This window comes from Falco cherrug, chromosome 4 (genome assembly GCF_023634085.1).
Source record: "Falco cherrug isolate bFalChe1 chromosome 4, bFalChe1.pri, whole genome shotgun sequence".
Classification (NCBI taxonomy): domain Eukaryota; kingdom Metazoa; phylum Chordata; class Aves; order Falconiformes; family Falconidae; genus Falco; species Falco cherrug.
This window is the reverse complement of record NC_073700.1, coordinates 47,277,875-47,294,219: the sequence shown is the minus strand read 5'-3', so window position 1 is coordinate 47,294,219 and position 16,345 is coordinate 47,277,875. Positions and strand designations below refer to the sequence as shown.

At 61.9% G+C, this 16,345-nt stretch overlaps 1 protein-coding gene across 1 annotated transcript in view; it reads right to left on the bottom strand.

Moving 5' to 3' along the window:
- Positions 1-16,345, bottom strand: part of UNC13A (unc-13 homolog A) — a 36,875-nt gene that overhangs the window by 9,503 nt on the left and 11,027 nt on the right. Inside the window, exons 11-35 of the mRNA XM_055709887.1 lie at positions 15,529-15,622; positions 14,502-14,551; positions 13,541-13,619; positions 12,218-12,223; positions 11,831-11,902; positions 11,300-11,519; positions 10,803-11,030; positions 10,397-10,538; positions 9,854-10,023; positions 9,289-9,404; positions 9,021-9,184; positions 8,618-8,768; positions 5,909-5,977; positions 5,682-5,771; positions 5,394-5,528; positions 4,932-5,065; positions 4,643-4,728; positions 4,268-4,394; positions 4,084-4,180; positions 3,807-3,950; positions 3,186-3,269; positions 2,824-2,901; positions 2,451-2,539; positions 2,143-2,295; positions 1,880-2,003 (exon numbers count right to left, since the gene is read on the bottom strand). Of these exons, the coding sequence (XP_055565862.1) occupies positions 1,880-2,003; positions 2,143-2,295; positions 2,451-2,539; positions 2,824-2,901; positions 3,186-3,269; positions 3,807-3,950; positions 4,084-4,180; positions 4,268-4,394; positions 4,643-4,728; positions 4,932-5,065; positions 5,394-5,528; positions 5,682-5,771; positions 5,909-5,977; positions 8,618-8,768; positions 9,021-9,184; positions 9,289-9,404; positions 9,854-10,023; positions 10,397-10,538; positions 10,803-11,030; positions 11,300-11,519; positions 11,831-11,902; positions 12,218-12,223; positions 13,541-13,619; positions 14,502-14,551; positions 15,529-15,622 (2,902 nt within the window). The remainder of the gene's footprint in view (positions 1-1,879; positions 2,004-2,142; positions 2,296-2,450; positions 2,540-2,823; positions 2,902-3,185; positions 3,270-3,806; positions 3,951-4,083; positions 4,181-4,267; positions 4,395-4,642; positions 4,729-4,931; positions 5,066-5,393; positions 5,529-5,681; positions 5,772-5,908; positions 5,978-8,617; positions 8,769-9,020; positions 9,185-9,288; positions 9,405-9,853; positions 10,024-10,396; positions 10,539-10,802; positions 11,031-11,299; positions 11,520-11,830; positions 11,903-12,217; positions 12,224-13,540; positions 13,620-14,501; positions 14,552-15,528; positions 15,623-16,345) is intronic.

Here is a 16,345-nt window from a genome sequence, read left to right as displayed (position 1 = left end):
ACACTCCATCACCAGCCCTTGCGCCTCCCTGCATCCAGGCACCGCAAACCTGCTCAGGACCTTCCCACCCCCCGAACCCAGGTAGGGCCATGGGCAAACGGCCGCCAGGAGCCAGTGCCAAGCGGGCAGCATGAGGATGGGGACCACAGAGGTGGACCAAGTCGGGAGCCAGAGGAGGGTGTGGGCAGGACACGGGCAGCCACACAAGACAAAAACCGGCGAGGCCAGGACCGACACACAGCGGACAGACAGACAGACAGACAGGGGGCTGCCGTACTTACAATCATCTGCCATTGAGAAGCGAGCGGAGCAATTGGAGAGAACAACCGTGACATGAGTGTCCACCCCCTCCTCCATCCTCCCCAGCCCCAGCTGCCCCAGGCTGGGTCCCAGCCTTGGCCGCCCTCCCACCGCCACCAGCCTGGAGGGACGGCAGAGGCAGGGGTGTCCCCTGTCTGACGTGCCACAGCACTCGGTGTTGCTGCCCTGCCACCGGCACCGCAGGTCTCTACAACCCCAAACTGGCCCCATCCCAGCCTGCCCAGTCCTTCCTCAGCGGCAGGGGGCTCTGCCCCAGAGGGGCTCAGCTCCAGGAAGCCAGCGGACCCCATTCAATGTTTGGCTCCGACACGGAGCCCCACGCTGCCCACCTGGCCCAGCCAGCCCCAGGCTGGAGCCCAGAGCCACCCTGGGCCAGTTGCCCGTGCCGCAGGGAGCAGCCCCAGCGCAGCCCCCTCCGAGGGCTGCCCCCACTCGGGAAAACCACCCAACGGACCCACATGCCCATGCCACCACCTCCGCCCTCAGCACAGGGCTTGCTGCCTCCAGAACACGCCACATATGGCTGGGAACTGACAGGGACAGGGAGTGGGATGGAAACTGGGACCCAGTGGCACCAGCTCCCCTGCTAGATTTGGCCACCTTTGGCCAAGGGTGTGCGGGCCTGGCCTGGAGTGATGCAGGGCTGACCTGAGCCAGGCTCTGGGCTGTGACAAGGTGCCAGTGAGGTGGCACCACTGAGGGCTGACCGGTCACCAGTGTCCTGTCCCCTACAGACACAGCATGAGGAGCCCCGCAGCCCCAGAAAGGTGACACAGCAGCCAGCGGCTCCAGAGACTCCAAGTAAGAGCCTGAGCCCAGCTTTGTGACAGTGACAAAAGCCACAAAGAGTGACAGGGACAGATATGTGGCTGGCTCAGAGCCCTTGGTGTCACCCTTCCCTGCCTGAGCCCAGGGAACAGCCGCCTTGGAAAGCTTTGGGATGCATGGCTACGCGCGGGGAGGGCAGACACAGCGATGCGATACGGAGCCTCGAGCCTGTAGGCAACCTCCCTCTGAGGAGGGACCATTCCCAGGCTTTGCTCTGCTCCCCTAGAACCTGTTCAGCTCATGAGCAAGGAAGAGTTCAGTCCTGTCCCCCCAGCCCCACAGAGCCAGTCCCCACTCCCCAGCCCCACAGCAAGGCCAACGTGGTGGCTCCCCGCAGACCCCGAGACTCCTGCTGAGCCTCCTGGTGGGGACCCTGCCTACAGCCGGTGCTGGTGAGCGTGGCATAGGGTGCTGCCCCAGCTCGGAGGGAAGGGTGGAGAGGAAAGGACCAATGCTCCCTCCTGGTGCCACGATGGAGATGCCAGGAAGGTCCTTTGGCAAAGCCAGCCAGGAGGGTGCTGGGCTGCACCGAGCTGCAGTGATGACCTTTCCCTCCTCCATCCCTTCCCTGGCCGTGAGCTGGGGGCAGGTTTGGGGAGGCCGACGAAGTCCCCACCATCTCAGCAGCCATGAGGGCACCTGGCCAGCAATGTCCCACACTGGCTCAAATCAGTCACCTGTGTCTCAGCTCCAGGGTCCCCTGTCCCCGGTCCCCCTCCCCGTCACTCACCGTCTGGTCGGTGAGTGGGGGCAGGACGATAGTCTTCTCCATCGTGTTCATCACCAGCTTCCAGAGCTCCTTCAGCACCCGCTTCAGCACCGTCTTCTCACAGATCTTGGCAAAGAGTGTCAGGCTGCAAAGAGGGGACAGGGCTGAAGATGCACAGCACCCCTGACGCCACCTCTTGCCCAGCCACCCTGACCCTGCAGGTCCCCCACACTGCCAGGGCGGGCCAGGGCAGGGTGGGGGTCCCCGTTCCCCCACATACTCACTTGCTGTCCAGGAGGTCCATGATGGGCTGCAGGACATTGTCAGCATCCTGCGCAACGCTGCTGCAGGTGCTGGCAGGGACATTGCCAGTGCCCTTCACCTGGCCCAGGATGTCACCCATCTGCTTCACGCATTCCTCAATGTGTGGCTGGAAACTGGGGACCACAACACCCAGGCAGCTCAGCATCCCCCCCAGCCATGCCCAGGACTCACTTGGCCAAGCAGAGCCCCCTGCCTGGCCTCAGCCGCAGCTCCTGGACCCCCAAACCTCTCCTCGGCCCACCGCCCGCACCCTCTCCCCCAGGTGTACCTGGTGGCAAAGACTCGGCTCAGCTCATCCAGGACATTGTTGAGTTTCACCTGCAGTTCCTTGAGGATATCACTGGCTTCTGTGTCCAGCTGGAGGAGGGACAGGTTGGAGAAGCCATCAGGGTCCCTGGCCCAGCCCTGGGGGGGTGTCTCTGCACCCCATAAGCACCCCTGGGCAGGGTGAAGCCCATCCATCACCCAGTGTGGTGGGAGAGCCGGGTGCCATAGGGTGGGACAGCGTGTTCCCGTACAGGAGTGAGGAACTGGGGTCTGCTCCCAGCACTGCGGGGCCAGGGAAGGGGCAGCCTTTGGGGAGAAGGGACTGATCCAGCTCCTCCACAGGCCTCCCTCCTGGAGACCCCCTTGATACGCACCTCTTTCCCACCCATGGCTTCAAACATCTTCTCGAGCTGGACACGGAGCTGCTGGATGTTGTTCATCAGGATGCAGGGCTGGAGGGATGGCACGGAGAAGGGGGTCAGGACCACCAAATGTGGCTGGAACAGCTGCCCACCACCCCAGGTCCCTCCCACCCTGCACTGGCGGGCACAAGGACAGTCCCAGCATGGAGCTCTGCCTGGCAGCATTTCAGGGACTGCCACAGGACAGAGCCCGAGGGCAGGACCCGCACCATGGGGACCAGCTCTGGAGCTGGGGTGATGGCTGGGGTCACCGCGTGGGGACAGTCGTGCCTGGCAGCACGAGGCAGGTTGCAAGCAGAAGGGAGATACGTCACCACTTTCTCTTTCTCCTTGGAGCAGTAGGAGGCGAAATCCTTGGAGATGATCTCAGCGTACTGGAGTAGCACGTTGCTGATGGTCTGCAGCCAACCAAGGGCAGCAACGGACACCCAGGCAGCAGCAAAGGGGAGGAGGGAAGAAGACCATGAGTTGCAGAGCAATGGAACATCCCAACACCTGGGTGCACCCTCAGACCCCTAGGCTCTCTGGCCCCACGGGTGCACCAGCAGCTGCACAGGCACAGCCGCTGGAAGCCAGCTCCGGCACGGCTGGTCTGCACGGGCAGCTCCAGCACAGCTCTGAAGGCATCACCGAGCCTGCCTGCAACTCCCACACTGCAGCAAGGCAGTGGCATTTAATTAATCTAGATTAATCTAACAAGACTAATTAACTAAATAACTCATTAATTAGCTAATCTGCTGTGCTAGCAAAGCCCGGAGACCCACAGGGTCCGTGGTGGCGTGTTTGCTTGAGCGCTGCTGTTCGAGGTGGTGCAATCCGTGCCCTGCGCCACTGCCTGTGGCTGAGTGGGAGGCAGCAGAGCCCAGAAGCCCTGGTGGGACCGGGGTCCCAGGGGTGCTGCCAGCTCAGCGGCCCCCGCCCCAGCAGCTGCCCACCTTGGCAAACCTTCGCATGTAGTGCCCAACAATCTGGGGGTCGGGGCATTCAAGCTTCTTGATGATCTCGAAGCTCTGGTTGAGCTGGGAGAAGACATCCACCACAGAGCAAGAGAAGAGTGCATGCTCCGACGTCTGCTGGAACTGGGGGAGGAAGAGGCAGCGTCAGCGGGGGCAGGGAGGGAAACTTTGGCCCCAGTTGGGATACGCTGGGCATCGAGGGACAAGCCCCTTGCACACCCCCAGCTCCTGCGCCCGCTGACAGTCCTGCTCATACCCCATCCTTCTTGTCCCGCTCCAGTGCTCCGTGCAGGAAATCCCGTGACACCTCTTCGTTCTCATCCAGCCACTGGATAACGAAGGGCTCAAACCAGCTGGAAGACAGACCCGTTCCCAGTGAGGCCAGCCAGCCCCCCGTGGGGGCAAGCACCCCCTCCCCTGCCCCCCAGGGCTGTACTCACGCCGGGTACTCGGGCACACGGCTCTTGAAGGAGGGCAGCTCAGTGACGTACTCGTTGTAGAGCCACTTCACCTTGAAGTGCAGGTTCATGTAGTCCGCGCTCTTGCATAGGCGGTGCTTGTCGTGCTCTGCACGGGGAAGGTGAGGGCAGGGGGGGTTGCTTCAAGCCCCAAACCTGGGGAGGCGGCTGCCCCGAGGATGCTCCGGGGATGCCAGGGTGATGGGGTAAGGTGGAAGCGCTTATTCGGTGGGATTTAAGCCGGGCGTTGGGTTGATGAGGGGAGAAATGGGTTTACCCAGGAAACAGAGGAGGTGGGAGCAGAGTGCGGCTCCTGCCTGGTTTCCCTAGGGCTACGGGTGGCGCGGTGGGACTCACCCTCCATAGCGTATTTCATGTCTTGAGCGAAGAGGTTCCACATCACCTCGGCGCTGATCTTCCCCACGTTCAGCTCCTGGGGGAACCTGGGGCAAGGGGAAAGCACGGACACGGGGTGGACCAGCCCTCCACTCAGAGATACATCCCCTGCACACCCCCCGCCTGCCTCAGTTTCCCCATCTGTACAATGGACATTACAGCCCAGTTCCAAAGGACTAAAGCTACCAAGGCCACCATGTGAGCATCCCCCCGGTGCAAAGCAGGGTCCCCTTTCCCAGCACCTACTCACTGGTTCAGGCAGGGCGTGTAGGAATTCTTGTCCTCCTCGATAATGGAGACTATCAGGGTGATGAGCTTGGACCAGAAGTCCAGGTTTTTGATGCTGGGGCCCTGCTCCTCAGGGGGCACCTCGCCTTTCTTAGTCTGGAGTGATGGGGACACAGCGGAGGCTCCAGTCACCCTACCTGCAGGGCTCGATTTCATGGCAGGGCTAACAAGGTGGCAGGAGGGCTCTGGAAACACCCTGGAGGCCCCCACACAGCTCCCCCTTGTCTGACCCCAGTCTCAACCCCGCAGCAGTGGGGTCAAACCTTGCCCAAAGCTTAGGGCTCATTCTGCACGGGGCTGAGCGCTCCGGAGAGGGAGCAGGAGCATCACACGAAGGAGAAGGGCAGGGGATGGGGAAGGGCAGCGAGGTCCCCCCGCAGCGACTGGCACCCCAGTGCATCCCAGCTCCCCCCGGCCCACGCACCGGGTCCGTCTGGTACTCGCGACTGTACAGCTCGTGACAGTTGTTGAAGATGTACTCGTAGGTGGAGTTGAGGCAGGCTTTCACGCAGTCCTTCACCACCTGGCTGGCTCGGGGGGGGCTCTGCAGCTCCTGGACCTGGGGGTGTGGGGAGGGAGTGGTGGGGGCAGCCCCATCAGCCACCCGGGGGCTACCACCAGGCCAGCACAACCCCAACCATGCAAAGAACTGGGGCTGGCAAGGGTCAGGCCCCCCACCAGAGGGATGGGGCGACTGGGGCCCCAGTAGTACCTTCATCCGAAAGAAGGTGATGCTGGTCAGTAAATCCACTGTGGACTTGAGATCCTGCAGCCGTTCCGGACTGCTGGCAGGGAAGTTGTTCTGCCAAAGGGGAATAACAGAGTGGAATTGCACACAAAACTCTCACAGGGGCAAGCAAAGGAGGAGGAAAACAGCCACCCGCTGTTCCAGACCTTATTAGAAAGGTGGGGAAACTGAGGCACAGCAGGGCTCCTTACCCGGTACATGGAGAGGTCGATCCGCAGCGAGTTGTGCAGCTGGTCGAGGAGTTTGACAAACCGTTCCTTCTGTGGAGAAATGCCCCGGAGCCGGGTAAACGGGGGAAAGGCGGCAGGGACCGTCCCCCCTCCCTGCTGCCCCTGGCTCTTTCTGTCCCCAGCCCCACCTGCACTGTCCCCCGCTCATCCCCCTCCTTCCTGCTGGCCTGCTGGCCCTCCTGCCCTCCTTCCTCCATCAGAGCCCTGCGGGCAGGCACAGGATGCCCGCGGAGATGGGAGACAAGCGTGTCCTCGCTGGTGGCTGGGGCTCGGTGGCAGCTGTTGACAGCTCCATGGCACATGTGGCTGTGCCTGGCGTGGGACGGGATCAAGAGGCAGCAATGTGGCACATGTGGCTGTGCCAGGCACGGGACAGGATCCAGAGGCAGCAACGTGGCACGTGTGGCTGTGCCAGGCACGGGACAGGATCGAGAGGCAGCAACGTGGCACGTGTGGCTGTGCCAGGCACGGGACAGGATCGAGAGGCAGCAACGTGGCACGTGTGGCTGTGCCAGGCACGGGACAGGATCGAGAGGCAGCAACGCGGCACGTGTGGCTGTGCCAGGTGTGGGATGGGATCGAGAGGCAGCAACGTGGCACGTGTGGCTGTGCCAGGTGTGGGATGGGATCGAGAGGCAGCAACGTGGCACGTGTGGCTGTGCCAGGTGTGGGATGGGATCGAGAGGCAGCAACGTGGCACGTGTGGCTGTGCCAGGTGTGGGATGGGATCGAGAGGCAGCAACGTGGCACGTGTGGCTGTGCCAGGTGTGGGATGGGATCGAGAGGCAGCAACGCGGCACGTGTGGCTGTGCCAGGTGTGGGATGGGATCGAGAGGCAGCAACGCGGCACGTGTGGCTGTGCCAGGTGTGGGATGGGATCGAGAGGCAGCAACGCGGCACGTGGGGCTGTGCCAGGCGTGGGACGGGATCGAGAGGCAGCACCGTGTGTCCCCTTTGTGTGTGTGTGGCTGGTGCCGCAGGGAGACAGGCTGCCCTCCCTACCTGCCCTGCCTGCTTGGACACCTCCAAGCCTGGGCTCGGGGCAGAAGGAGGGAGAGGGCGCACAGGATTGTGCCCCCTGGATTAAAGCTTTCAAAGAGCTCAGGAAAAAAGGGCAGGCAAAAAGCAGCTGGGCTCTTGCAGCGGTCACCCATCTCTGGGGCTGAGCTGCCTCAGGACAAGGCCAGGATAGACCCCGGCAGCTGGACGCCTCTGCGGGCTCCTCGCTCACCCAGCAGGGCTGCACAGCGGGATGTGGGCAGGAATCGCCCAGGGTAGAGGGGCTTCACTGGGGCTGAGGGGCTTCAAGTCAGCTCAGCCCAGCTCCCACCTAGGAAGCGCAGGATGCAAATCCCGCGTTGAGCTGCGGATCGGGGGTCAGAGCTGAGGGCAAAGCAACCGACCTGCCCCAAAATGCTGTCGGGAGGCATTTCATTTTGCATCTCTGCTTGGAGGGGGGGTGGTACTTTAGATAACCCCATGGGCTTCCCATGAGGCTGTACCGGGTCAGGGCTGCCCCACAGGGCTCCAGAGAGCCCAGAGCAGCTCCCCGAGTCCTGGGCAGGGAGGACAAGGGGACGGGACGGGGCAGCAAGTCCCATGCCCGCCTGGCCGCGGCTCATGCCAGCCGGCAGCCTGCACTGGCGACCGCAAACCTTCGCCCGCCGGAGACGGCAAAGCCAGGCTCTGGGCCGAGACCGTGTGTCCCCGCCACCAAACGGCTGCAGCACTTTAAAACTGGACACGGCGGGAACTCGGGGATAAAGCGACATGGCCGGGCACTTTAGGACCCGACCTTAGGCTCTCTAAAAAAAGAGAAAGAAACAAGTTTTTAAAACCCTCCACGTTAGAGAAAAGGTGCTTTTTTTTTTCCTTTTTTTTTTTTTGCTTTTTTGCTTTTTTACAGTTTCCTCCTCTTGTGTGACCCAGAGGCACAGCTCGCTTGGCTCTAGCTGCCCCCGGCAACGGGAACGGGGAGGTGAGCCAAAGCGGCTGCTGCCCAGAGCTGCGCTCGGCCCTGGCTGCATCCCTGGCTACCCACTTGGCCTGACCTGGGGCTGGGCACTGATCCTGGCTCGTCCTGTGCACACCCAGAGCACCCACCTGCTGCCTCTGGGCTGACACGGGGGGAGCCGGGGCGAGAACTCAGCCCCTCCTCACCCACATCCCCCAGGGCGCACCTGGACCCGGCACAAACTCACCCAGCTCACTGCAAGTGAGGGCACCCAGCCGGCACCCATGGGTGCTGGCACAGCCAGGTGAGTTTGCAGCGGTCCCGGGGTGCGCCCAAAGATCACAGGGCCGTGCAAAACTCCCAGTGAGCTGCCGGGGTGGCTCCTTGCCACCTGCTTGTGATTTTGCCACCAAGGCTTCCCCCTCCTGCCACACCACCACGGAGCATCCCAGCCTGCTCGGACTCCAGTCGCAGTTTTACCATAATAATCTGGGGAGCAAATTTAGACCTTCTCCCAGGAAGGTGGTGGCTCTTTTCCTTCCTGAAAAATGGGAGCAGGATGAATTTTGGTGCAAGCAAGGCCTGACCCCCTGCTGCCCAGCTGCAGTTTGGAGCGGGGTGTTTTGCACAGCCTTTTTTCGCCCCCCGAGCCCCCCACCCCCTCCCAAGACAAGAGAGAGAAGAAGGAAGGAAGGCTTACGCACCATCGGACTTACCCCGAAATTGGAAGCAGCAAAGCGGTCAGAGGCTGAGACGTTGGTGGAAGCCGTGGTGTGGGCATAGTAGGCGTTGATGTTGGCTAGCAGGGTACTCATCACCGCCGGCACCCCCGGGCACATGTATTTGGAGGAAAGGCAGGCAAAATGCCTGCAGAGGGAGGCGGAAGGTGAGGGCGTGGGGCCACGGGAGGGGGTACCTGTAGGAAGGGGCGTGGGGTTTGGGGTGCACGCACGGAGAAAGGGAGGGAGGGGTGCAGAGGTGTGTGGCGAGCTAGGGGAGCACGTCTGCACCCACGGTGGGTGCAAAGGGCGGCAAGGGAGGAAGACACCAACAGCGATGCCCCCAACCCAGGGCTGGCACAGCCCCTTTGAGCGGGGGGGGGGGGGGCAAGGGACTCACGTCATGGCCTGGTAGATGGACTCCACCCCATAGCGCATGGCAAACTCATCCACAATCTCCTGGGCTGTCTCATCGAAGTACACCTTCCAGGCGTCATCCCCCTTGGCGTCGGGGATCTTCACCACCCCGTTGTTTTGCAAATCCGTCACGAAGTGGAAGAGGTTCTGGAGGTACAAATGAGTCCTGTCAGGTCCCCAGGGCCAGCGGTGGCACAGTGGCATGGCTGGGGTGGGGGCCATGCCCCCCTGTGCCTGCCCGGGCTGCTCACCTCGTGCAGGCAGGTGTACTGTACGTGGTAGGGAGCCACCTTCTCCTCGCCTTTGATCTCCACGCTGATGTGCAGCCGGATGGCTCCTGACACGGCCGACTTGTCTGTCCGCTTGTCTGCGGGGATACAGGGAGGGGAACGAGACGTGAGGCTTCCCCGGAGCAGCTCCGCTCACTCATGGCCCCAAAGAGGGGGAAATGGCTCCAGCGTGGAGGGGCTCTCAGGGCTGGGGGGGGGGGTCACCCAGCCAGGCCAGGGTACAATGCAACGAGGCATTGCAGAGACGGGTTTGGCCATATCCCCAGGCACTACAGAGACATGGCCTCTTTGTGCCTCAGTTTCCCCTCTGCAGAGGGCTGGTGGTCCAGACCTCCTGGGCAAAGGGTTTTGAGGATGACCCTGGCAAAGCACTTCCATCCTAGTGGCTTTCAGTATTAGGTGTTCAACAGCAGACCCTATGCTAAGATGCTGAAATAGTTTTCACGCCAGGGCTGGCGGCACACCCCCCAGGCGCAGAGGGCCGGGGGTCCCAGCCCAAGCCGACCGTGCTGGGGCAGCTGGTTACCGAGGTTGTACCAGACGTCCATCTCCCCGCTCAGGGTCCGGACCTCAATGATTGTCTGGCCCAGGAAGTCGTCAGACTCCCTCTTGAAGCGCTGCTTGACACGGGACTTGATATCATCATCTTCGTCCCAGACGCGGACCTTGATGCGGTCGGAGGAGTTATGGCACTCGCTGCAGGGGTGAGAAGGGACAAGCCCTCGGATGAGCAGGGAAACCTTTCCAGCCTCTCCCCAGCTTCTGTTTCCCTAAACAAGAGGGACCACCCCAGCACTGGGCAGGAACTGGGGAAAAGAGCTGATGTGGGGGCCCCAGCCCTCCCCGGCGGGCTCAGCACCATGCTCAGGCAGCTGCAACGCAGCCTGGATCAGCCCCCATCACCAGGAACCAAACCCTCCATGGCACAAATTCGGCACTCCCAGCAGCACCCTTCCACCCTCAACTGGGGCAGGATGAGGCCCCAGCTGCCTCCCTCCCAACTTGCCAGGACACACTGACAGCCCAGCATGACCACGAGTGGCCAGGAAGGCGCCAGGGGTGAACTTACAAATGGAAATTCTCCTCCCAGACCGGGTTGAGATTGCCGTAGATCGTTTTAGTCCTTTTTTTTGTCTTTCCAACCTGGACAGTGACATATGGGTCACTGGAACCCGTCTTATCCTTTGCTTGCAGACCCTGGGCACAAACAACTGCAGCACGGCCACACACACCCAGCCATGCCAGGCACACGCGTGGCACATGCAGAGGAGAGAACAGAGAGAGAGAGGAGTCAGTGCCACGGTCACAGAGATCCCTGCAACAGGCACCTTGTGTCCCCTGGCAGAGCTTCAGGGGCTGGAGCTGGTTTGCAGGACGAGGGGCAGGAGGAGGGTTGGAGCACGCAGCATCCCTGTGCAAGGGGACAGCCACATGGTCCCCCAGCACACACAGTGCCAGGCACAGCCAGTGCCTACCCGTGATGCTGATCTTGGCTGACCATTTGGAGGTGCCATCCAGGACACTCTGCTTCACTGCCTTCATCTGCTGTGTGTGCGTGGTCTTGGTGACCCCAAACACCTCCTGGATCAGCTCAAATATCTCCGGCTTGTTGCGCTCCCGGATCTTCATGCGGTCCTTGAGCACCATGATGATATTCTGGGTCCGGTCCTCTGCTCCGTGCTTGGAGCTTTTCTCTGCCGCCCCTGGAAGAGGACAGCCATGGGTGAGATGGTGGAGGTGGCGGGGGTGGGCAGCACCTAGGAGACAGCCAAAAGCTCCCCAAGCCCACCACCACATATGAATGAACTCAAACCTGGAGGGGTCTACACCCTGCCCAGGACAGATCTGCCCTCCTCATTGCTTCCCGCACGCCTACAGCAGCTCCCTCCGGGCTGCTCCCTCCTCTCTCTCCAAAGGGATGGGATGAGGGATGGGATGAGGAGGGATGAGGCTGCAGGCAAGGGCTCCTTACTCTGCAGGCAGTCAGCATTGAGCAGGTCCTGGCACTTCTCGTGACACTTGACGCCGCACTCGGCACAGCGCATGCCCTGCCGGGCAATGCCCCAAAGCAGCCCCTCACACTCGTAGCAGTAGGTGGGGGTGGTGGCTGTCCACACCTCAAAGTTGTGGGGCGTCGTGCAGGAGATGGGGTACACTAAGGCTTGCAGGGTCTTCTTGTAAACATGGTTTTTCTGTGCAAGGACAGGAGAGAGAGGAGGACAAAAACTCAGGCACCGCACCGCAGCTGAGCCATGCGGCAGGGTGCAGGGACCCATCCATGGGTGCTGGGCCACGTGCAGTGTCACCGCCGGGCATGGCCGAGCAGGGCAGAGGACAAATACCACCACCCTCAGATACAGCCGTGAGCATCCTGGCTGCTTTGGCATCGCTGCAGGAGGATGCTGGCGTGGCACAGACCCCGCAGCACCACTGCTGGCACGGCCGGCCGGAGCTCAGCCCCCCTGCCACGACCACCCCGCGCCCAGCCAGCCCCACCACCTACCAACTCTTCGTTGTTCAAGGTGCTCGAGGCCAGCGCGGACGTGATTCCCGCTTTCCTGGACTGGACCAGGGACTGTGGGAAAGAAAAACAGTTCCCAGATCTGGCAGAGCACTGGGTGTCCCTCCCACGCTCTTTTGGGGTCCCAGGGGCCATAAAACATGTGGGATGGACCCCCACCCCAGACAGGGGTGGGTGTGGGCTGCATGGGCTGGCAGCAGGGACAGCCCAGTGCCCAGCGATGCCAGTGCTGCAAAGTGCCACCCTGTTGTACAGTGGGACTGGAACCAGTTCAGCAGCCCACAGCGTTCCCAGTTCAGGCTCAATGAGGCAAAGCCTCTCAATGTGTGTCTGAGAACCCGGGGGGAGACTGGGGTGGGGGGCACTTACCATTGCCTACGGGCAGCCAGGGCCGGCGAGGGGGGAATAAAAGGTCGTTAGTGCAAGTCACCCCACAGCAGGGCAAGTCCTGCCCCCTCCCCGCCAGAATGAGTAGGAATGGGGGCAACACCAGCCCCTCACCCAGCGCTGGGCCCTGGGGGGGTTGCCACCCCAGCCACAGCACTGGCTGCCAAATCCCAGCAGGGAAAGGCAGAGGCACCACCGGACACCCGCCCCCTGCCCACCCCATCACAGCCCACCACCCCAAAACCCCGACACTGACACAGCACAGTGCAGAAGCATCAGCAGCTGCCCGAGTGGGCTGGGGGGCACTGGGGTGCAGCAGGATGAGAGAGGGCAGGCAAGTTGGGGACAGCGTGGAGGCACCCTGGGGAGGGCACAAAGTGGAGGCGGTGAGGTGTAAAGAGGGGGACGGAGGTGAAGGGCACCTAATCATGGGTCCAAAGGGTGTCTGGTTTCCATAACCACTGTCTCTTGTCACCAAGGTGGTGACAGCAGAGTATCCCTGGGCAATACAGCCCAGGGCTGGATGGCACCCCAGCATGGGGACGGGGCTGTAGCAGTGCAGTGACCATGGTGGGGACAGAAGCATAGGGTCTGCACAGCTCGGGAAAGCCAGCACCACCCCTGCACTGGTACGTGGGTCCATCCGGCCAGCACCAGTGCAGCCGGAGCCGTGGGGAGCCTGCGGCACCTAGGACGGGAAAGGACCGGGGACACAGCACCGGTCAAAGAACGGGAAACCGGCTGCAGCTCCGGGAAGCCTTGGGCTGATGCTTGGTGTAGGGACAGGGCCCTGGAGCTCCGTTAAAGAGAAGCACCCCCAGATAGGCAGGGTCCAGCTGTGCCATCCTCCAGGTAGGGAGGGTCCAGCTGTGCCATCCTCACAGCTGCCCACCGGGAGGGCCAGGGCCAGGAGGCCCCCAAAACAGCCTGGGACACCCCCACCCCGTGCTGGTGGGGCTGGAGGAGGCTGGGCAGGGCTGGCCAGCAGCACCCAAGGGTGCTCTCTCTTTAACCCCTCGGACCGCGCTCACCAGATCGCTGACTAGAGGGAGAGATTTGCGTCCAGGCTTAATGTCGGGCATGCTGTTAATGCAGCGCAGAAACCTTACTGCTGCCCCACTGCCATCAGGGACAGGCAAGCCAGGCCGGAAAAAAAAGAAAACAGAAAACACAAGCCATGTTAGAGGCAGCTGGGGAGCCGGGCACCCAAGCACCGGCCGGGACGGGCGGGCGGCACAGTCTAGCGGGGCGCAGCAGGAGCGAAGCTGGCAGCTGTGTGGTGCAAGGCGTTAGGAGGAACCTCACCAAATCGCTAACTAGGGGGATGGGTTTTCGCTTGCGTATGTCCGGCATGCTGTCTATAATGATCAACCCGCCTCCAGGCCTGCAAGAGAGATGAGAGTCAGCGGGGAAGGGGAAACCGAGGCAGGAAGGGACCCCCCCTGCTATTGCCCTGTGTTCACTTGGGACTTGGCAGACTGGACTGCAGAGCAACCCCCGGGTGGGCTCAGACCCACCGTGGGACCCCCATCCACACCACTGCCCCAGCCAGGGCAGGGATCACTGGGTTGAAAACAAGCGGGGAAGAGGATTCTGGCAGAAAATTGTGGTTTTCCCCCCGTGAAGATGTTTTGCTTCAGTGGTGTGAGAGTGAAACGCAAGGGGGAAAACAGCCCCTTTGGCTCAGTTAGCTTTGGCTTTGCAGCATGAAGCGGGAGAGCCGGGGTTTCCCTCCGGGACACCGAAGGTGACCACCAAGCTGTTCTGCTGCAAGAGAAACTGGGGCAGCACGGCTTCCAGCCCTGTCCACAAGAAAAACACGGCACGTTCTGGTGGGTCCTCAAGGAAACCTGCCAGGTTCTGCCTGCAGGGCCGCCTGTGAGGCAGACATGGGGGTGAGAGCCACAGCCCATCCAGGTGAGGGGCTCGGGGTTCCCCATGGCACCCCTCAAGCCCCAGATTATGGGAGAGAAGTGGGAGCTGCCACCCCAGCTTGGTCCCATCTCAGCCCACTCACCTCCTCACTGTCCCCTTCAGCAGTGGCTCGCAGGGACACGGAGCGGTGGCATCTCTGCTAGCTCCTCCAAAAGCACTAAGTGACCAGCGTTCAGACCAAACATCTGCCCCCCTGCCATGCCCACAGCTCAGCAACGCTTCCCCACACCCATCCCCTGACAAGCTCGTTAATCACATCCTAACGAGGAAGGCAGAGCAGCCTGCGAGACCCCAGGGGGGGCAGAAAGTACCAGCCTCCCCCCATACTCACCCGCCTTTGAACCACAGGGATTTAGCTTCTCCATCACCTTCCCCGCGAGCCTGCAAGACAAGGGGTGACCGTCACGGGCGCAGCACCGAGCCCCCCACACGTGACAGCCCCCCCAGGGCTCGGCGCTGCTGGCAGCACAGCACCCACAGTGCTGGGCAAGTACGGAAAGGGTTTAGAGGGTGGATGGAGAAAAGCATGTTCCTAAACTGCTGGGGCTCTTCCCAGCGAAGAGCTGGCACCCGGAATAAAGTATCTGCAAGAGGCCGAGTGGGACAAGGGAGGGGCAGGCACCAGCAAAGGGGCTGGGGATGGCAAAGCAGCAGGGATGGCTGCACGGTGCAAAAATTCAGGGCTGGGGGATGGGAGAAGCGTGGTTGGAAGGCTCAGCAGGTCCGCACGGACCCGCAGCCAGTTGGGGAGAAGTGCGGGGGAAAAACCAGAGCAGAGCGGGGAGCGGGGGTGTGCAGGGACCCTCCTGCAATGCCACACACAGACACACAGACACCCGCACACGATGCCAGGTTGCTCCTGTTGGTCATGCTTACCTGCAGGCAGGCTACACCCCTTCCCTGCAGGAAGGGGAGACGCGGGTGCAAGGGCCATGGTGGTGGACAACTGAAAAGAGAAGCGGTGGGGAGGGGGATCGAAGCCCCAGGGGGTGAATCCAGAGCCAAAACAAAAAGAAAAGATGGAGGATGGAGTCTAAAAACAGAACAAAAAATTGTCAACTCAATACAGGGGAGAAGGCGGAGGGGCTCACACCAGCACACCGCATGCAGCACACACCGGGGGAAGGGTCCTCAGCACTCCCTGCCCCCTGTGGGGTCCCACGTGGCATGAATGGGGGTGTGGGGCCACGACTATTGGGGCCCCCCGGGGTCCCCACTGCCCTCAGGGGGTGGGATGTCCATGGGGTCAGGGAGCAGATGTGTCTAGAAGATGCCCGAGCACGGGAAGGGGCCGTGCCCCCAGCCCAGCAGGCAGCCGGTGCTGGGACCCGGCGGTGGGCGGCCACAGGGTTGCTCACCTCCTGCAGCTGCATGCAGACCTTGTTGAAGGCTCTCAGCCAGTTGGCTTTGGCTCGGGCTTTGGGGTCCTGCACCTCCACTTCTGCCTCCTCCCTGCAAGCACACACACCTTGCTCACCCCCCAGCACACCACCGGGGAGGGTGGGACTCAGCCCCCCACACCCCAGGCAGGACTGAGGCTACAATTAGGGATCCTGATGGGCTTTGAGGCAGCGTGGCCATGGCAAAAACACCCTCTGGCTGCCACAAAGGACTCTAAAAAGGCAGCAAGTCTCACTGCGAAGGGCAGCGCAGCCAAGCAGCGTGGCAGGGAGAAGCCAGGAATTCCCTCTCCCTTTGAAGACTCTGCCCTGGGCACCAAGGAGACACGGAGGGATCCCTCCAGGAGCAAGGGTCAGGGGACCACTGGTGACGCAAGCATGTGGATTAAACACCCTTCACCCCTCATCTCCCCAGCAGGACATCCTCTGCTGCTTCCCACAATGCTGGGACATCCTGGGATTAAGAGCTCTGGACACTCCAGTGGCTCCAAGCCCAGGGGGACCTGCCAGCCTGGACATTGTGAGGGTTTTCTCCTCTTTTGCAAAATCAAGATACAGAGGAAAAGAAAATAAATCCTCCAAACATACCAGCCTCCTGGAGAGCCTGGTGTGATGTGACACTGGTGATGGGTGCCCACAACCAGGCTGGGACAAGGCCATGGGGAGCTCAGGAGATGAACCTGCCCAAACCAGTCCTATGGGGTCTTGCTTGTGCTAATCTGTGGTCCCCAGCGCTCATCTGGAGTCCTCAGCACTCATCTGGGGTTCCCAGCAC